At 28.8% G+C, this 22668-nt stretch overlaps 1 protein-coding gene across 2 annotated transcripts in view; it reads right to left on the bottom strand.

The window, feature by feature from the left end:
- Window positions 1-696: 696 nt before the first annotated feature.
- The window catches only part of LOC108782983 (protein croquemort), a 24768-nt gene continuing 2796 nt past the window's right edge, over window positions 697-22668 (bottom strand). The window contains exons 1-10 of one of the 2 annotated variants that reach the window (XM_018551389.1): window positions 16824-16900; window positions 14163-14414; window positions 11833-11993; window positions 6060-6204; window positions 5347-5553; window positions 3550-3758; window positions 2548-3013; window positions 2053-2126; window positions 1229-1442; window positions 697-1107 (exon numbers count right to left, since the gene is read on the bottom strand). In XM_018551389.1, the coding sequence (XP_018406891.1) occupies window positions 976-1107; window positions 1229-1442; window positions 2053-2126; window positions 2548-3013; window positions 3550-3758; window positions 5347-5553; window positions 6060-6204; window positions 11833-11993; window positions 14163-14279 (1725 nt within the window). In that variant the 5' untranslated portion in view covers window positions 14280-14414; window positions 16824-16900 and the 3' untranslated portion in view covers window positions 697-975. Of the gene's footprint in view, window positions 1108-1228; window positions 1443-2052; window positions 2127-2547; window positions 3014-3549; window positions 3759-5346; window positions 5554-6059; window positions 6205-11832; window positions 11994-14162; window positions 14415-16823; window positions 16901-22668 lie in introns of those variants that run through there. The other variant, XM_018551390.1, reaches the window with a different exon arrangement.

Raw genomic sequence — 22668 nt, 5'->3', positions numbered from 1 at the left:
GATTTGTAGCTCCTCGATTTTGATCGTATTGTAATTATTATGTGTACAGATAGTTGATTGAGTCAAGGCAAGAAAATAATTTTTCCTACACGATTTTTGGTGCACACGATTTTGTCAGTCTTAATATACCAAATTGATATTTTATAAAAACAATATCTAATATCATTCGAGCCTTAAAATTACGTAATATAAGGAATGATGAGTCTATTATTCGCAGAGCGAATAATAAAGAGAACAAGAAATACGTCAGTATTTTTTGCAAAGAAATATACAATTTACACTATGTATAATATTTCCCAAAGAGTAATTTTAAGCATTTTTTAATATTTGATTTCATACTTTATCTATCAATTATACAAGTACATATATATGTATATATATATATATATATATATATATCTAAAATAAATTTACATTTCAATTCAACAAATATTCGGTTAAAAGGATTTATATAGTATTTGTACGTTTCATATTTATAGGAATTTATTATTACCAAACTAGGAAAATTGATTAAAATTCTGTAATTTCTTTTATGTAACTGCCACATTTACATTTAAAAATTATCTGTGCAAGTAATATGCTAATCCGTATGTACATTCGCGATAATATATTATAATTACGTGATTTTCTTGACTTTTTTTGCGTTTTTTTGCAGTATTATTTATAATGCTAATTATACATTAATATATGTGTGCATATAAAAAAACTTGATATAAATTTACCCACGATTATGCATATGTGCACTTATAAAACATTCTGTCCATGTATATATTTCTTACATTCTACTAGTGTAAGATATATATACACATATTTTAGGACATATTTTGCGCCAATTGTTGTGGAGCTGAGGCACATAATAAAAATTTATTTTGTAAATATCCTATAGCAGCCTTTTTATGTGTCAAAATCGCTCCGCAATCGCACATTTCCATACAATGTTTTGGAAAATTTCAAATTCTTCCTGCAGAAAAACATTCAGTAGAGTTTCGCATACAGACGACGATCGCCTCTGACGTTAGGGTCTTCATTATTGCTACTTGTTTTATCCATATACACCATTTCCGTTTTCTTGTCAGAGGATTCATCTACTGCCTTTTCCGTGACATCCTATAAAACATTGCGCATGTAAGTTACAATAAAAATGTTCTTCAAAGTCCTCATTAATTTATTATTTAATGTTATTATTAATTATTATTAAATTAAAGAGTTTTATGAATCGTACACATACCGTTGTGGGTACACGTCTTTTGTTCTTGAAATACAAGAATACTGTGGTAGCAATTAAACCTAATCCGATGGCTATCATAGCTATACCGATACTTAGCATCACAGTTGGAAGTGCTAGTAATTTCCTTAAATCAGAAGCCATATCCTCGGAGATTTTTACTTTCAACTCGAACCAAAACATCGGCATATAGATCTTGGGAACATTGTTGAAGACCCTAAACAATATATCAATTTTTCTTTTTATTTAATTGCATTGGAAGAACAATTTTATTAAAGTATCTAAAATTTAAATAATAGATATATACAAATTTAAAAATAATTTTGTTGGACTATCAAAATAATTATGTAAATTCATAAAATAATTATAAATTCAACTACAATGAGCAAAGCTGCAAGAAAATTTTGACATTCTAGCACCTATTTTGTACATTCTACATAATTATTTTGATAGGCCAATAAAATTTACTTTTAGATCTATAACGAGCTAAATTTAGATACTTCAGTAAAACCGTTATTTCCATGTTGATAAAATCAGTTATATGATTATGTCGTTTTATAATTTAATGAGTTTTTTGTTTTTTTATATGAATCATTTCTAGCTAAATTTAAATACTCCAGCAAAACCATTCTTTCTATATTAATAGGATTAGGTATGTGATTATTTCGTTTGCAATTTAATAAGTCTTTTGTTATCGTTTTTCGTGAATCACACATCAGACTATATTCAGACATTCGAGCAAAATCGTTCTTTCTATATGGATAAGATCAGATATGTTACTTTCTTGCAAATTATTGAGTTTTTTGTGAATCTTTTTTCATACTTACGTCACAGTTTCTGATGGTTGCAGAAGAAGATTAATTTGAAATCTAGCTATTACTTCTAGAGGAATTCCTGTCATCTGAAACATCAAGTGTTTTTTGTAAAAAGAAAAAAGAACATTCATATTTATTAATTGCCAAAAATAGTATAATATCATGTAAAGACGGTTCTATGAACGATATGTCCAAAGTACACCTCAACTTTTGTAAATATTACACACACATTATCTATATAAGATGAATGTTTAGCGAATGTGCATAAAGTTGGCGTACATTGCCATGCCGTTTGGAGCCACTTTAACACGAAGCTATGCGAATAATTCAACACGATTGCTTTCTCAATAGCGCAAATTATCGTGGCAGCGCCACATCCTCGATAGGCCGGATGAAACGCGATAGTAAAATTAGTATCTTGGTAGTAGAGCACGGGGTTGACTAACCGCTGTTATTTCTATCGCGGCGAATTTATTCGTTCGCGCTGTAAAAATTATCACTACTCACGGGTTCGAGAGTGACGGTGAAGCTATGATCCTTATCATTAGGATGTAATCCTCCGACTTGATCAAGAAGCATGGAATCACCCTTGTAAAAATGAGGTAGACTGATGAAGGCTGGCGCACCGAAACGGCACGCGGTCACATTCATTAGACCTGACGGCGTGCATTCGCCATCGCAATAGCAATTACCCATATTGATAACATCCGGATCATCGTCTGAGTATTCATTCGTATTTTTCTCGGATGAAGAATCGTCAGCAACACTTTCGGTGGTCGTAGTGATTCCCATCTCGGACAGATGCTCAGCTGCAAAAAAGTCTTCTGTCGTTGTGGTCCGCTCAAAATATTTCGCTTGCTCGTGAGGATAACGTCGTCTTGTATCATTTCCAAGAGTCTTCTTATCAATGGTGTATCGATAACCCTCGATGCCAAAATGAGAAACTGTTCCTTCGTATTCGTAGGTTATTGTACTAAAATAATGTAAAAAAAAAAGAACAAAAAATAAGATTAAGAATTCAATGTGTTTTATAACAGGTATTAATAACATGCAAGAATTCCATTGAGAAATGGTAATGAAATCGACATCGATTCCATTGTCATTTCTTATTGGGATAGCGCCAGAGAGATTACTTTTACTCTATTAATGCGGCGAAGATAATTAAATATTAAGTAAAAACAAATCGATAATTAAATATAACTAATAAAAATGTGTTCAATAAATACAAAAAAATGTTATCCATATTGCTTTGGTCAAATATTAGGCATTTTATTAACCAATTAGCGTTTTAATTAAAAAACTGATTATGGCATTTGCTGTGATTATCTTTTGCTTCAAGATTCTATAATTATAGTATTATTTATGTAGCAACTAGGACTAAATTGCCTCATTCGAATTCATTAAAATAAAATCTCGATCCTTCGTTAAACACTATTTGGTTTGACATCACATAAATAAATGCGAAATTAAGTCTATTTTGTATAAACTTGATAACATTTTTAAACTGACCGACATATTTCTACGCTGAACAAACTAATTTGATTTTTCGTCCTATAGGGCGGCCAAAATCCACCGGCGCTGCCTTCAATAACGTTACACGGGCTCTTGAAAAATTTCGTCGTATCCCTGTAATTCCATTTTCTTAGGATTCCCAACTGGCTTATATCATCCTCGCCTGTTTCCATATTTAAGTGCCCATCCATGTCGCTATTATTTCTCTACATAATTAAGACATAATAATAAATTGTGATGTATTCCTGTTTTAGCAATTCATTTTTGGTCTTTTAATAGTTCTATCCACATCTAAAAACGCACTTATGGTTAGGTTATTCCATCTTTTTTTGTAAACCTCAATTCACTCTCTAACTCTTTATAACTCTCTTATACTTTTATTCTTTTGTGTGTTTATCTATTAAATAAATTACCACATAATTTATTTAAAAATGTAACAACTGGCGAATTAATACATTTTCGTTAGTGGAACGTTAAGTTTTCGTCTGTTTTTCCTCTAGTATTTTTATTAGCATCAACTCAAGCGGCGATTTGTTTCTCTTATAAGCGTAATGCTTGTTATTCTTCATAAAAATCAGATGCTTCAACAATAGATCTGTTTTCTATGGCTGAACTAGTGTACACTTTTAAAACATGAAGTGAAATATGTATATGTTTGATATTTGTCGAAGGTGAGAAAGAAAGTTCAGTCTAGTGCAGGAACAGAAAACAGACTAAATTTAATATAAGAGTGGCAATTCTACTCTTAAAGTGTTTAGAGATATTAATTAATTAATAATTTTTTGTAGAGCACTAATGTCAATATAATACTGCAATATAATACTGCATAATATATCTTCGGACGTTTTATTCGCTACGCGGCGCGACCTATATGTGATCTCCTCCATTCATTATCAATTTAAACCTGGTTACAAGTACTCTACCATCGGCTATAACGCTATTACCTAGTAACGTGCAACTCAAATATTCCACGTACTATTTGCTTAATATTAATACCTTTTACATCGCTCATAGTTATCTCTAATGTAAAATACTATATTTAATATTAGCATTTTAAATCCTTTATGAAAGATGAATTATTTATTATAAAGTAATAAAAAGACGGGAAGTTTCTGGTTTTCCAATATTTAAAAAAGCAAAATGATTGAGAGAATGGTAGAATACATTATAGCTGGAATTAAATTCACACATTTCGGGCAGATTTTATTGACGACGCCTATTATCTCTTTCTTACCGCTCGTATCTTAGCAACGAGCTTATAAATAAGTGTGACGCTTCATCTCAGAATAAGCGTTCATATTAAATGATAGAATTGTAATTCCCTTGAACCTCAAGTAGCTATAGTTAGAATTTTTCTTTTTGGAATAATTATTAATTAATTGGATTAATAGATAATGGAAAAGCTTTTTGTTATCAGTATATTGATAACAAAAAAATTCCAGCTATTATATTAATAACTAAAATTAAATTTTATAATAGAATAAATTTATAATGGAATAATCTGAATTCATTCAAAGAAGCTACTTCAGACTTAGGGGTGACTTATATTTCTGTCTGAAATACATATAATAAACATCGAAATCGGACCAAAATGTGTTACTAAATCTAGCTCTGCAATAATCCTTAAAGTAAATAAAAAATTGTAATCCTACAGGAAATTAAAAATAATCATACAAGCAATATTCTTCGAAGTGTATTTAATATATCGCACGTTTTAACAAGTTGTTTGTGCTCACTATAAATGAATTGTTAAGAAGAAAGACCAGAAATAGCTTGTCTTATTAGTAGACGTACCGTATAGAACCAGCCGAAACGGTCAAATGCCGGAACGTCGTCTATAGGCATCATTTTGCCCATAGTGAGCAAATTGTCAGAGTAGCCTGTAAACAGCAATTCGTCCACTGTTTTACTAATATAATATCGTCGGTTGGTGCTACTTAAGAGGAAAGACAGCGACTTTTGCCAGTCGACTTCCCAGAATCTAATTTTATGCACTCCTGACTGTAAAAGAGAATAAATATCATATATTTATAGCATTTAATGTTTCTGCATGATTCTTCTCGAATTTGATTATTTTTTATTTTAATATCAGGGCAAAATTTAATCCTCTATAACTCGGTGTGACTTTGAAGTCACATATTAATCATATATCAATATCTTGTTGATCAATTTAATTTTTTTTACCGTAAAGTGGCGTATATACATCTTGTGATACAGTGTGAAATACTTTTGCAAGTTGTCTGTAGATAGAGGTTGCAGAAACCACCTTTAGATCAATAATTGTTGATTTTACGTTACATAATATTTTTTATAACTACAAAAAAATTTCATGCTATAGAGATTAAAAAAAGCTGGAAATCCAAGTACATCTTCCTGTATTATTATTATGCAATTATTTCACATTCGATATACGATAATTCTTTTTTGCTTACAGCGTTATAATTGATATCATGAATTAAATTTACTATTGCTAAGTACGCAATAAAAGATTCAATAAGACAACTTACCACAGTGACGGCGTCCAAATTAGTAATAACGTCGCTAAGACTTCCATTGCTCCGCTCCTCATCGAAATACCATATTCGTCGTTGCACATAGCTGACAGTTTTGTTCTCATGATTAAACTTGATATCACTCTTTTGCCTTACTTCCCTGCATTTCATAATTGCGTTAATTATTTCTTCCATTTTTTTTTTATGCAATCAAAAGGTTTTTTTATAGTTATCGAGCATTATCCGTAAATTTATAAATTAGAAGCGGATAACATTAATGAAATACGCACTAAATATAAACGTTTACATTCATAAAAGAAAGTATTTAAATATTAAGATATTAATTTAAGATATTAAGATATTTTATTTCTTATCTCCGTTTTCAAATACTGTTTTTAGTTTTTTTAAACGAGCATACAAAATGCTAAAAAGTGTTTAGTATTGTGTTTAGTATAAAAGTGTCTTATTCGAAGATACATAAAAGTATTTAATTATTAAAGTATATTATTTCAAAACACATAAAGTTGTGCAGAGTTTTAAAAAGTGTGTTAAATTGAAAACGCTAAAAGTTGTTTTACATTGGATAATGTTTAATTCCTAAACGTTTCTTGCGTTTAGATGAAAATGCGAAAAGCTATATTTTATCTTAGAATAATGTATAATTTATAAAAATATTCTATTTTGCTGGCCACAATATATTATATATAGATCAGCAAAAATCTTTTTTACGAAAAAAATCTTCCAATTTGACGCTATCTCTCGTGTTTTGATATACTTACCAAAACATTTTTTAGAGCGTGTAAGTAAAATGTTTTATATTTCAAAATGTTTTACCTCCGTAAACATTCATTATCGAGAAAATATTTTGTTTTTTTTTTGTATGTGAAAGAAGTGAACGTTCAACTACCATAATAAAACATTTTTTGCCTTAAAAAAAAATATTTAAAATACTGAAACGTTTAAAACTGAAACATCTCTTATTATTAAATATTTTATTATTAAACATTTGTTTTATGTGAAATATGCTTTGTGTGTAAGTATTTAAATTATTATATATTAAACACTGCACTTTTTACAGTACAGTAATTTTATTTATATACCATCTGAAATTAAACAATAAATCATACATTTTCTATCTCATTTTAATTGATGCATAATTTATTGATTGATGCTAATTTTGAGGTTGATTATTCAACCGCAATTTAGACATCTGACCTATATATATTGCTTATTAATATTAACGGGGCCAATTGCCACGCCACCATACAGGACGTACGTGCGCAATGATAATGACTATACCTAATGCTCTCTTATTGTCAAAGGCGCAATCTTTATATTACCGACACAAAATTAAGAACGGAAATAGAATTGTACGAAAAGAATTTGGAAGAAGAGAATTTCATTTTAGGCGGTAATACTATAATAACAATAGAATTATTTTAATTGTTCATATAAATTGATGACCATTGTTTCAAACAATGATGTACATGGTTTTATATTCTGCTGATCATTATAGGGAGGAATGTCCTAAATCGGACCGTGTACCAAATCAGACCTTTTTAATTTAAATAAGCAGATTTGAGTGCTATTTATAATGTAAAGTTCTTATAAGACACCGAACATGTAACACAGCAGTTTGTCAATACTATGTCATAACGTTCATAGAATAGACGTAAATATGTATTTTCGGCTATCATGCGAAAATTAAAAAAAAAATCCTTGTAAATCATTATTTAAAAGATGTTAAAAATTTAAACGGTAATTGATTTAAGAGATAATTAAAGAGTGTAGAATTCAAAAATATCCAGAGTTTTGTGATTACTTTTGCGATTTATTGTAAAATTTGTTCCAATAGTTCGAATGAACCCGTGTCCAAATCGGACAAAAAACACTAAATAAAAAGACGAGTAAGCCAGCTTTATCGAACAAAGAAGCCACAATCTGGTTGTAATACTGGTGATCGACCAACCAGATCTGGTCTAAGGAACACTAAATCAATAAAATATTATATGTCATCAGACTCAGATTGATGGAATTTTTTATTGAGTTTAATTCTAATAATACAAACTGTATTTTTATCTTTGGATCTTAAATTGCTCGTATTTACTCAATACTAACAAAAATTAATTAAAATATATATTTTAAAATTAAATCTAAAAGTCCATAAAAATAGGAGAGATATGATTTGGAACTATGAGTTCCTAAATCGGATCGAAAAATGCATTTTTACATTTTCCATTATAGTTCGATACAGGTAACAGACCATTTTGTGTCAAAATGGTCTGAAGCAAAAATGAAGGAAATTAAATGATCTTTCGAACGGCGCTATTGGTTTTATGATCGGACTTTATTTACGCCTTATAGAGAACAAAGACTGCAAATAGATCTGATTTAGACTATTCTCCCCTACATAACTCTACTAATTTAAGAAAGTTGCAATCACAAATTTCATCGAAATTCAACCATATAACTGAAACTTTAAATTTATTCAAGTTTCTTCAATGATGATAATAATATCTACTAATTACCTATCGAAATTTAAAGAAACTTAGAGTTTCAATTATACGGAATTTCAAACCAATTTATGATTGAAACTTTTTTAAATTACGAAATCGATTTTAATTTATTGTTATTATTGAAAAAACAATTTACAAGAATTATCGTGATTTTATTATTTTTTAATAAAGAAGAGAGAGCGGAGCTGATTGTCGTATGCTTGTAATTCTATTAATACATGAGATAGAAAAGTCTCTTTTTTTACTGTAGATTGCTAATTTGTTGTGTAAAATGATTTCATTGTATGTATTATTGACAATGATTTTTTAAAAATGCAGTTGGTGAGTAAATTTTTCTTGTCACCTATTTTTTATTGTCTAACAGGTCTTTGGTGTTATTAATCGCAATATCCTTGTATTTAGAAAAAGACACGCTTAAAGAAGTTTTGCTACAATTAATTAATCGTTATCCTAACAAAGTTTATAGATTTCTTGTATTAACAATTTCTTGTATTAACAATTGCTACACATTTTAATTATTAACAAATGCTACACATTTTTAGAAAATATACTCTTACAAATACCTACATATATATTATTATATTTCATATAGATAGATATGTTTTTCATTTTTTATATAGAAACTACAGCACTAAAACAAATTTCTCATTTTATGATTAAAATAACTTTATTTTTATTCTCACATGTACGGTCCTATAAGATTTAATATTTAAATATTATCTATTTTTTTTATTTGTATTTTTTATATATATTGACATAATAAATATACTATACATTGCCAATCCTAGAACATGTGACAATCAATCCAGAACACAGGGCTAATTTTTCACAGTTTCATTTAAAATTAAATAACTTATTTGTATGATGTGGTGAATTTACACATACAAGACTAACTTTTTTTTATATTTAAAGGATGTAGGTATATATATTTCAAAATCAGGCATTTACGTTTTCTAAAAAGCACTAATCAAAAACTGTAACATCCGGTCTCAGTCTATCCTGCTATGTTACGTTCTTCATGTTTTTGCGTGATGAAAATCGCGTGAGGTGTTCTTGGAAAATGCAAATTATGAAATGTATAATGATACTAATATCTAGAATCGTTTTTGTAGCAGTATTCCATACGTTTACCGGTTTAAACGCAAAAGTATTGAGGTAAACTAGTCGAATGAAGGACACGAGTAAGGGAACGCATCTATATGACACTTGTTAAAGAATCACAAAACATATGTTATTACGGTTGAGAAGAAAGTAATTAATTAGTCAATTACTTCATACAGACTCGCCTACGCGTCGCACGTGACTGATATTTTTTTTGTTCATTAAGGCATCGATATAACGAGGTTAACTATTTCTGCTTCATTGTCATCATTAGGTTCGTTATCGTGTTGTAATTTCATAGTCTGATTAGAATAACTACCTTACTTTCATTGTATTTTGTCTATGAAGTATTATATATCACATTTCTCCTCATAACTTTTTTCTATCTAAATACTTTAAATCTGTTTTTAGAATACTAATAAACATACCAGTTACGATAATTAAGACGTTTGTTTATTTAAAGCAATTTACTAATCATAAAATAATTAATGTCAACACGTTTTTATTTAAATGGTAGTCGCATAAAAACAATCAAACTGATTCTTTTTTTATGTGACTATCGATTTAAATGAGAACAGTGATTACAATTGTTAATTGTGTAATGTGTCAAAATAAATAACATTTTTATTACATAATTTTTTAAATTTATTTTTTATTTATTAATAATCTCCTATTGGTGATCAAAGTGAATCTTAGCGCTTAACACTAAATGCAAATGTTTGCAAATATATTATTTTTATGTTATAAACTGCGCATTGATACAGTGTGTCAGACTTTCGCAAACTGAAGCTGAACTTAATCGAATTGAAGCTGAAACTATTATCATAAATTTAGTAGATTGATTGTGCATTTTAATGGTGATACTAATAAATAATAAGCATCTCAACCTAACTGAGCTAATATAATATAAAAATTATTTTTGGATTTTTAAGTTGTTTATTAACATCATTATTGAAAAGGATCAATTAATCTCCTTAATTTATGATATTTTTTTCAGCTTGAATTTGCGATTGCCTTTCAAGTCTGACATAAACCGATGTGCAGTTTATAAAACTGAAATAATATATTTGTAGAAATTTCCATTTAGTCTTATTCAACGCTATAAGTTCCACTTTGATTGAAAATGCAATTGTTTTTATTACTTACGATTTATTATCGTTAGTTTAATTTTAATTTATAATTATGATTTTTATAGTAAATATTAAAAAAATATTTATTTTTTATATATATTTATTTTTACGTTAATATCATATCGATGTTTCAACATGATATTTGTTCTTCTTCTTTTTTAATTTGGAAAAATATTTTAATGATTGACAATATTGTTTTGACATAATTGAGGAGACTGAATTTGAATTGAAAAGAAGAAAAACATCTAAAGAAGGTTGTAAAATCAAGATCTTATTTTAAAAATTATACCGATGTTGTTGTTTCCATCAAAAATTAACGATTGTAAATTATTGTTCTACACTGATGAAGGTTCTGTGAAGCCGAAACGTTTGAGTTTTTACTAATGTATTATACAATTTTTGTTTTATGGATTAAATTGGATCTAATTATTGATTGTATAATTGATTGAATTATTAATTTCAACTTTTTATGCTCGTGTTGGTCGTATACTTGATGTTTTGTTTTTTAATATTTATTTTATCTTAAGATCAATTAGTTGAAAATTCAGCCATTCTTTAAACAGCCGTTTGTTTAATTTGTTTTTAAGTTAGAATATACATTATGTATAAAACATTAATATTTTGCAATATCCTGTTATTATAAGCCAAATTAATATGATTAAATCACGTAGACACAAACAATATTAATTACTGCACTAAAAAACAGATTAGCTGAATATTTTATCTTATCTGCAGTGGTTTATGCATCGATTGCATGATCTCGGAACTTTCTATTTCCGTGGTTAGTGATTTCTCCTGCCTCTCTCTCTCTCTCTTCACATTCATAAATATATATATTGATATTTTTCTAATACAAACTAATACAAACAAGTAAATGTTAATTGTGTTAATAGTCTTGCTCAAGGAATTAATCTTGTCGTCTTGTTAAGGTATATAAAGGTTTGTATTGTATGTTCTTATTATATGTCCTTTTCTATATTTTACAGTTTTTCGTAAATCTTATAATAATGAAACTTGTTCATTTAAGTCAAAGTTACTTACTTGAAATAATAAGGTCCAACCTGATTGAAATGCGGTTTCTTTATATTCAATTCCTCCGGATTGGTCCAGTTAAAGAAATAAATTTTCATAAACATAGGCGGAAGGTTGCTGGTGTCCTTCCACATCTCAAAGCTTCTGGAGGTCGGCGAGAGAGCCAATTCCTATAGAGGTACAAAGAAATATTTAACAGAAGTAAAAGATAATTAGCCGATAACAGTAATTGTTATCACTTTATAGTCTGATGATGTTTCGCTGATTGCACCGAAGTGCAATGCTAACAATGCAAATGATTTCTTTATAAAATGGCACTTAAATAATTATTCAGATCGCGTGTTACGGTTGATGAACACACGCAGCAGTTGTCGGTTCATACTGTCGCTATCCACGCGATCACAATAACACAAAAAGAAAAACAATTTTTACTACGTATTATAGTGCACGTAAAAAGTATTGAAAACATCAAATTGTTCACATATTAAAACATATTAATTATGCACCTACAATTTATAATTCAATTCATTTTCATAACTGATAGGAAAAATTCGCTATTGTAACATTGACACAATCAAAATATCCAAAGATAATTTTATATTCGACATTGGTCAGTTACTAATCAATTGTAAATTGTAATACGAAACGCGATAAATATCGGATTCAGTAGCAATCGTATACCTTGAATAAGAATATATTCGCGCAGTTAATAATTAATCTTCACGTCGTGTTCATTGTATGAACACGATTTAAAATGAAAAACAAAAGCCGACACGTGTGATCTAGTATGAGTGTGTATCTCTACTTTTATCAATACTAATATTGTATTATTCGCGCGCGATGTCAGTGGCGTGAAATGAAATCATTGCGACGTACCGCGACACAGAGAAATATCAATTAATGGGACAATCGGCCACTTTTCCAATCGGGTCAGGACTAGCGCCGAAGCAAGTGTCCAGTCTCTAAACGCATAGTATGTGGATCAGTTCAACGAGTGATTTTATTTATCGCAAACGACACTCATACGACATGTTTAATACATAAGTGTGGCTCATTTTTCACGATTATTGACAAAAAACATGCAATGCATGTGTTATTCCTCTTTCTCGGAAAAACTCGATAAGTACAATTAATCATCAGTTTAAAAATCAACAAATTAGAAGATTATTGTTGTTTTGCTAAAAATAAAGATTTTAATTAAAAGTAACTAAGAAAGAAGCGCTAAACAGAATGATAAAGAAAACATAGAAGTAGGCCAGATATCTATTTGCAGTGATATAAAATAAAAATAAACAAACTGATTTATAAATAATGGTACCTTATTTCTTATATCTATACATATGAATTTGTTTATTTTTATAATCAATTGAATTAAAGTATTTTAAGGCTTTATTTTAGAATAACGAATAATCTCAGAGTCATAAATAACAAGCGATAGAAAATTGCATTAGAATAATAATGCTATAATTCATAAATTTACAATATATCTGCCCGTTCATATTATTGAAAATCAAAATTAAAAAGAAAAACAGTTTCAAAAAACATTCGGATTATGAAGTCGTAATTCATAAATTCAGACAAAATTTAGACAATACTTGAGAGAGAAGATAAAATTCAATTATTTTTTAACGTAAATTATGTGTGTGTATGTGTATTTAAGTTTAAAAAATCATTGGATTATGAAACTTTATATTTTAAAGTTAAATACTCTGTCTGAATCTTATCTGAATTAGGACTCAATAACTGATTGTTTTTTTGAAATTATTTCCTTCTTAAATGATTCGGCGATAATACAGACAGACAGATCACGTATCGTGTTGCCAAGATAAGCGAGATTAGATTATTAAATGTTAATATTTTGTAATACATATATACGCATCATAAGCATATGAAAAAGGAGTAATACAGGCTAGAGGCCTAATGCAAGAGGAAAAAGAAGAATATTTTGTATACAAATTATCGTAGAAATCCGTTTCAAGTTCAATTTATCAAAGGAAAGGAGTTGAAATAGACCTCGAAGGTAAATGCACTGATTCAACACAGCACGAATGAGTATAAAACTCAAGCTTTAAACCCGAAGCCGTAAAAAATTGACCAATTATAATCGATTATTCACTTCATGTTTGACTGTAATTGATCAATTCCTTGCGGCTTGATCTTACAAGATTAAGTTTCACGTTTTAAATTCTCATTGTAGATGTCACGTTATGAATCTTGTTTGATATTACAAATCTTATGTCACACAAATTGCTTTACAAAACGAGAAAAGAATATGAGAACGTGTTGCCACAGATGAACGCAGATCACAGACAAAAGTAATAATTATCGTCTACACTCACTTTTTGAAGAATTTGATGAAAAACTGTCGGCCATAAGAAACAGAAGGAAATACCAAGGGCTATCAGAAATAGCCCTAGGATTCCAAAGCTAAGTGATTTGTTCAGCCACGGCCTCATAGTGACGCGTGTATCTCCACATGCACCGATCCTCGTCTCTTCAGCATGTGCACCCTGAACTCGAGCGTTCGGTTTTCTTGTTAATCACTTGTCTCTCACTCCTCTACGTCTCGTTAACCGTTCGTGCTTCAGAGTCTGCAAGATAAAACGTATCTAATCTACCAGTCAGCGATGAGTTGTCGCACATGTATGTAATCATGTACATGTGCACTGCTATTGCGTGTGCGGGTGCGTGGTACATTTCTTTAAGCCAATGAAGTTTCCGAGTCGACTAGAAACACGTAGATATCGACACGCGAAGACACGTTTGAATTCACATGTATTGAATACGAAATATTTACGAGCGTTCTATAAAAACTTATAAGCCAATATTCATACTTGGTTCTTATTAAGACTGTCTTAAGTACAATCTTAAGCTATCATAAGCCAACAAGCTGTATTAGCATCTTAAGACGATTTTAAAGTTACTTAAGATGATTTTAAAGTAAGAACCGATTGTGTGAGTATTGACCTTGGAGAATGAAGAAAAAGTTCAGACAAAGTAACACCGCATAAATTATTGGCAGCATCAAATGAAAAAAAAAGTATTTGATCTGATTTATAATCTGTTATTTTGGAAAAAATTATTATAATCTGTTATGTTGGAAAAAATTATTCTTTTGATATGTATAAATCTCTCTTTTTATATTAAAATGTAACTAAAAGATTTTTATTTCCAAAAAAGGAAGAAATATTTGACTAGAAATTTTCAGAGTAAAGCTATCAAAAGAATATATGAAACGCTTTATTTATAGAACTTTGATTACTCATTGTATGCTACGATATAATCGTTCATCGTTAGTGAGTCCATAGGGTACTGAGTACGACTTACTCTTTGTTTATATTAATCCTTTTACATAACAGGACAGTTTTTACGTAATCATAGAACAGTTCTAATTAACAATAATTGCAGAATATTTATTGAAATCTGCAGAATAGATTGAATAAATACAAGGAGATTATGGTTGATTAATACTAAATTACGCGATATAGAAAACACATAATACTGTTTCATCAGTTTAAATGCAAATTAGACAAAATATCGTTTTTCACGAACCAAAAAGTATATAATTATTGCTTACATAATCGTGTATACAAATGTTTTAATTTTATTACAAATTTTAAAAATACGTAAAAATATGTATATATGTTGCATGCTAATAAATTATTTCTATTATTTATTTTTGAAACTATATAACTTTATAATAAAACATATCAAACAATATTAAAAAATATACTGGAGGAATACTAGATAAAAAATTACCAATTGATATTTTTTGTTTAATTAAATTGTTCGATTAAAAAAATTTGTCATTTATGTTATAAAGTTACAAAAGTATTATGCTTGCTCTTAATACCGTATTATTTTTTTAATATTACGTGTACTGATCAAGGTTATCTAAAGTTCATCTTTCATTGCGTCAATATCTCTTGCTTTGCAATAACATTAGCGTTTCTAATGTAAAGCACAGTCTTCTATACATGTATTATCATGATATGTATATTAAATTATAATTTAAGAGCACAATTAAAATAAAATGAATTGTAATCGTGATTATACTATCAAGTAAATCATCTTAATTGTAGAAAAAGATTTAAAAGGTGTCAGTTTACAGTAATAGATACATATTATACCTACATATTAGTTTTAAGGTAATGATTTACGTCGAGAAATGTAAAATTTTAATCAGCATTTAAAACTAGTATTTAAAACTATAGTAATACAGTGTAAATATAATATGCGGATATCTATTACTGCCTCTTACATATTTTTCTACAATTAAGATGTTTTACTTGATAACTACAATTACAATTCATTTCTTAACTAATAAAAAAGTAATTGCGCTTATTTGCATATGTTTTATTTATATTAAATATCAATTACTAGATTTTATTGTGCACTATTAACTACTTCGATCTAAATACAAACATTTTTTTCTAATAGTTTTTCGTAACATCATAAACGAACGTCAATAAATAATTAGCTTGACATTAATATTAATGTTTTTAATGATTGCGATTTTTCACCTTATTATGAGAAAATATATTTTAAAATATAAAAAAACTAATTGAAATTAGACATATTAAATTCAAATATGTTGGAAATAAAGCAATTAGAAATTATTATGTTCTTAAAATTACTTTTTTTTGCTTGAAGTAATAACTAATTTATTACTCAGATCTAATCAAAGTTCACAACACTACAATCAATAATTATCTGTAATGTTGATAAATGGATTTTCATAGAATTTTTTATGTAAATTGCGAAATTATACTTTCAAATTATATTTCTTCGACGTATTTATTTTTTTCTATAACTTTGTACGTTACGCTACGTAAACGAAAACGTACAATGTATTGTATAATATTATTTGTGTGCAATGTTTATTTAAATGCAATTTTTATTGAAATATCTTTTATAATTACGTGATACTGTATTTCCTAATTTCTGTATACTGTGATTTCCACGTCAAAACTATTTGGAAATTTTCCTTTACGACCTACCTCTTAATGCAAAAACTTGTTATTCAGTAAGCTGCCGAAATCATAATCTTCTTATAATGTAGGCATTGAAGCACATAAAAAACTATTCTATTCTAGATACTAGAGAAAAAGTAATAAAATGATAACTGAACTTCGCGCACGTTCCTATGATCTGAGTCTCTATACGACGCGTTTATTACTGGCGAGTACTGTGAATCAACAGGCACTACAGGCAGTAAGATATGTCTGTTATCCCCTCCACTTAGGGAGGATTTTCCTCCGACCATCTCTGTCCCTTGCGCCCTGGCGACCGCGCCTTGTTCCCTTTCAGATATTCCCCCTCGTTGCTACCAACCCAACAAATTGGCTTCTGTGTGGATTAAACGTGACCACGTGGGATTGACCTTCTGTCGACTTGACGCGTGCTTTATCGTGTCAATTATATGTTACTTGGCATTCGGACCACATGGATTATCAATATATGTTGTATTTATACGTTCATTTGTTATATTTTAACAACTAGTATACATATATATTATAATAAGACTACAAACTTATATTGTTAAGGCTTAAGGTGACTTCAAGAGCAAAAAACTGAAATTTTTGTTAAAACTTTTTGTTTAAACAATTTGCTAATAAGAAACACGTAACGTAGTACTTTTTGTAGTCAAAATATTAAATGGTATGAATGAGAAGATCAGCGTGGGCCAACTATATGACAATCAGAATGGGTTAAATTCTTTCGTCGCGACTGTTCATCTGCTCTGTAAACTCTTCATCCTTGTAACTTATCGTGAAGTAGTTACTGTTTGTAGAAATAATATTTGCAAAAAAGAACAAACATTTAAACTGTTTCGTAATATTATAGGAAATCAGTAACGATATGTGCTTTTCGAAATTTAATTTTTTGATGACATCAAATAAGCTCGTTCCTTATTTGCATAATAACAATCATTTTAATATTTAATAATTTAATATTTATTTGTGCGATACAAAATTTACAAATAAATAATCATATATACATATACATATATTTATTTATTTATTCACTTTATTAATGTAATAATTGTGATTTTATTTTCGAGAAAAAAATTGTTTAAATTATGGTATTAAAAAAAATCTGTATAAATATATAATTTTACATTTATAATACAATATCTTTAGTTTCATACACTTAGTTTCATAAAATTTATAAATTATACAAATATATTACATACTACATAATTTTTTTTGAAAATACATATGTAGAACAAATTAAATTTAATATTGTTTTGTTTTTGACAATTTATTTCTTTTTCTTTCTTTTTATTTTTATTTTTTACATAATTATGTAGTATGTTTTAAATTACATCTCAAAAGAAAGCGATTGACAGTATTTTAGTAATTTTTACAGTATCGTATACATACATATTATGTTTAATAAATTTACTGCTTTTCTATATTAAAATGCAAAAAATAGTCTTATTGTATATTATTAAAATACAACACTGTATCAATATATATATATATACATGAAATAAATAAGTTTATGAAAAAGACGAAGTAAAAGACTGAATTGGATTAAAAATCAAACAAAAAATGGACTATTAACCAAACTGGATAAATAATGCTAAAATTTATGTAATAAAAGAGCAAACTTCAACACGTTTTGCAAGCGATTACTTTAGTAATAACTTGTAATTTTCATATTTTTATTTACTTTTAATATTTATGTAATCTACCGTTTTTAATTGATATTTGACAGTTGTTTAATACTGAAGATGATCTGATAAAGATTTTTATTTAGACTGTTTGTTATATGAACTCTAACACTAAAAAAAAACATTCAGCTTGATCCATAGTTATTATCCATTATCGTTTTGTTTTAAAAATTGTGAAATTTTTATAGTATGTGTGAATCTCAGATGTTTAACTGCCAGGAATGCATGTTGAATTTCTTTGTACACTTTTGTGGCACACTTTAACTTTATTCGTACCAATTAAGCCAATAGTGTTAAATTGAACTTTTCGTTTGTCTGCTGAGTGTGTTATTAGTCATATATTTTGTGTTAGTTGCATTCATGTCTCAAGGAGAATGCACGTATATAAAAATGGAGGACATCAGGAATAAAATTTCACAGAACAAAACGTACGATTTGCATGTGCAAATAGACTAACGTTTTTACGTTATGAACATGAAGTACTTGACCTGATAAAACTACATGTCTAGTAAATTTGAAGATGGTGAAGAACCTACAAGAAAAAAGGCTTTATTGGTGAGACAAACCTGTTGTTGGCCTTGTCATGTCGTAACCTTACATAAACGTGAATAAATTATCGTTGCATGGCCGAACCGCGTCAGTGTATCGAATGGAAGTAATTCGATTTTGCAGTTTGTACGCACCGTTTATCTCTCGACACTTCCTTGACTATGATTAGAACTCACGGGATGAAGATAGTCATCCAACATAAATTACTTGATACAAAGACCTGGTTAACATGTGGGAGGATATGTAAATCAGGTCGATATCCTTGTATAATAATCATAAAACATAAGCTTAAAGAGCTATTATGAATTCTGATCATGTCACAACAATTGATTTTTACGATGTTAAGCACTAAGTTTTAATTGAATATGAGCAAAAGTCGTCGTTGAATCTTTGTTGGATAATTAAACAAATTATTTATTTTAAATTCACAACAGTTTGCAAAAATATTGTTATGGTTTTATGAGTTCTTCGCAAAATTTGGCTTATTATGATAGTTTCAATTAGTACCAGGAATCCATATGCGTATCTAATTCACATTATACGAAAATTGCGAAGTCAGTTTTATAGCAGTGACCAAAGTTTATGTTTACAAAATTAAAAAGATCCTTTTTATAAAATTATGATTGCATGGAATATAAAATTCAAATATATCTAAATTTACATCAGCCTGATTTCATCCACTGTTGAATATCAGCCTCTTCCTATCTTTTCCATTTTACAAGGTCTTTTAAAGGAAGGAAGTTTAAATAATTGTGTTATTAAATTCTTTTATACCTAGTTTTTATATATCTAATTATCAGGGAATGGAAAGTTATTTTTTAAAAGTAACTAGTTACAGTTACTCGTTACCCAGTAAAAAATGTAACTAGTTACAGTTACAGTTATCGCTTTTTAAAAGTAACTCGTTACAGTTACCGTTACTTGAAAAATAACTTTTCGTTACTTTTCCGTTACTTTTTTAAAATCAATTTAAAAATGTACTTTTGCATTTTTTTTTTATATGTAATACTGACAAATATATAGTTTTATTTAAAAAAAAAACAATGTAGAATGGCTCAAATAATAAATTAAATAAAAGTAAAATGAGAAGGGTTACGAGCCAAAAATGAAACAGTTTATTTCTGATAAGAACGACGATGACAATGTAATTAAATGTATAAATATATATTAGAACAATACAAAGATAAAAACAAACGACGTTTCGACACTTATTGTTATCGTCTTTTTGATAAGAACGACGATGACAATGTAATTAATCTCATTTTACTATTATTTAATTTATTTTTTAATTTTTTTTAAACACAATTTTGTAATTCTAAAACCTGTAAAATATGCAGCAAACTGAAATATTTGTATGTCCTATGTATTACATAGAAGATAGAAGTGTAAAATAATTACTGAATCATAACGGCCGAATATGTATAAGGGCTTTCAAGTCTTATTGATAAGCGTTATTAATAGCATGTATCCAATCGAACCGTGTTCAATCGTGTGCAAAGTAACGACAAAAGTAACTGTAAATTTCGTTACAGTTACCCAAAAAATGTAACTCGTTACCGTTACAGTTACCAAAAAAAAGAAAGTAACGCAGTTACCAGTAAAGTTACCAAAAAAGTAACTTGTAACTGTAACTTCGTTACAAGTAACGAGTTACTTCCATTCCCTGCTAATTATAATACCAAATTCTGTTTGTAAATTATGTGATTCTTATCATCGTTATGATTTTCATTCAATTGATTTCTGACATTTTATTTGCTTGAATATAGTTATAATAACGATCCAACCAGTGTGAATAATAAACATCTTATAAAATAGTGAATACGTGGAATATTAAATTCGTATAATTATCGAACCACTGCTTTGTTCTTTTATAACTGATTATATAATATATCAAGTCTGTTTAATAATGTAATTTTTTCTCACATTCTAACATATATTTTATTATTACATGACTGTTTTTTTTTTTTTATATTGAAAATGATCTGATTAGGATCGAAACGTTTGTAATTAGATGCATAATTGTTCACAATTATTTATTTAAGAAACAATATAAGTAAGTGGCTCAACAATAAAACGATATATTTCACAACAGATCTACGAGTCAAACATAAACAAATAACATTAATGTGTCAAGAAATACATTGAAAATAAACCGGTTAGACCGGTTAATAAGATTAACGATTTATTTCGAACTTCAAATATACTTTGAAGTGTGTAAATCGTTAATCTTATTGATTATATTATTGAAAATGACTCGATCGAAGTCGAAACGTTTAACACTCTAACCGGTTTATTTTAATTGTATTTATCTTAAATGTATTTCTTGACACATTAATATTATTTTCCTCACGCGTGCACGTAATGTGCCCTGGGGGGGCGCAGCCCCCCCCCCCCGAAAAAAAATTAAAATATTTCGTAAATAATTATTTAACAATACAAAATGTTATATTGCTCATTACTTTTAATTATAATTGTGAGATTATTACAATTTAAAATGATAAATTTAAACGTTATTGTAAGTTGAATGATATTTATAGATACTGTATTGTCGTTTTGTCGTAGTTACTTTTATTATTGGGGAAAACTATGCTTACCTCCCCAAGATGCCCCGAAAGGACGCTCCGGTCGCGCGCGTTTCTCCGTGTTGATATTTGTACGAGCGCTACCACTGCGTTACGTTATTTTTCATACCGCAACGCTTTTGCATGTGTTAAATAGCCAATACCTCAAGCCATTGAGTTATTTCTCCCACGCAAAAGCGTTACGTTATGAAAAATACCGGAGCGTCCTTTCGGGGTATCTTGGGCAGGTAAGCATAGTTTTTCCCAATAATAAAAGTAACTACGATAAAACGACAATACAGTATCTATAAATATCATTCAACTTACAATAACGTTTAAATTTATAATTTCAAATTGTAATAATCTCACAATTATAATTAAAAGTAATGAGCAATACAAAATTTTGTATTGTTAAATAATTATTTATGAAATATTTTAATTTCTTTTTCGGGGGGGGGCTGCGCCCCCCCTCCCCGAACCCCCCTGCTTCCTGCGCCTCACGCACCATTCCATAAGTCGCACTCGATTCGCTCGTGCGACTTTATAATTGTATAACATATTACTAACACAGTGCACTTGTGATGAAAAAATCTATGTGCAACTCATGTATTATAATTGTCTATAGCGCGGCGCGGGCGCGGGGGAGCGCTATAGATTGTCGCACAATAAACAACTTTAACACACATGTTACACAATGTACTATTGTTTATGTATGGCTCATAGTCCTATTCTGAAATATACCGTTTTATTTATGTAAATATCAAATCTATTGCTTGTCTCGTAATCCTTATTGTTTTTTTTTGTAATTTGTTATTGTATATATAATTGAGTCTTAATTAAATTCATAATTTTATAAGAAAGTAAAATGCAGGTTATACGTCTGGAAAATATTTTCTAATAGAATTGAAAGAACATATAGTATCGTATATTGAACGTGTAATATACCGAAGAGATTAATTTTTTATTCTCAAAATTTATTTATTGCGCCTGTCGACACGCCCATGATTATTAATGGATTCTTCAATGTCTCTAAGGCAGGCCTGACGAGAGGGGGGG

This window comes from Cyphomyrmex costatus, unplaced genomic scaffold (genome assembly GCF_001594065.2).
Source record: "Cyphomyrmex costatus isolate MS0001 unplaced genomic scaffold, Ccosl1.0 scaffold14, whole genome shotgun sequence".
NCBI lineage: Eukaryota > Metazoa > Arthropoda > Insecta > Hymenoptera > Formicidae > Cyphomyrmex > Cyphomyrmex costatus.
This window is presented reverse-complemented; position numbering and strand designations above follow the sequence as displayed.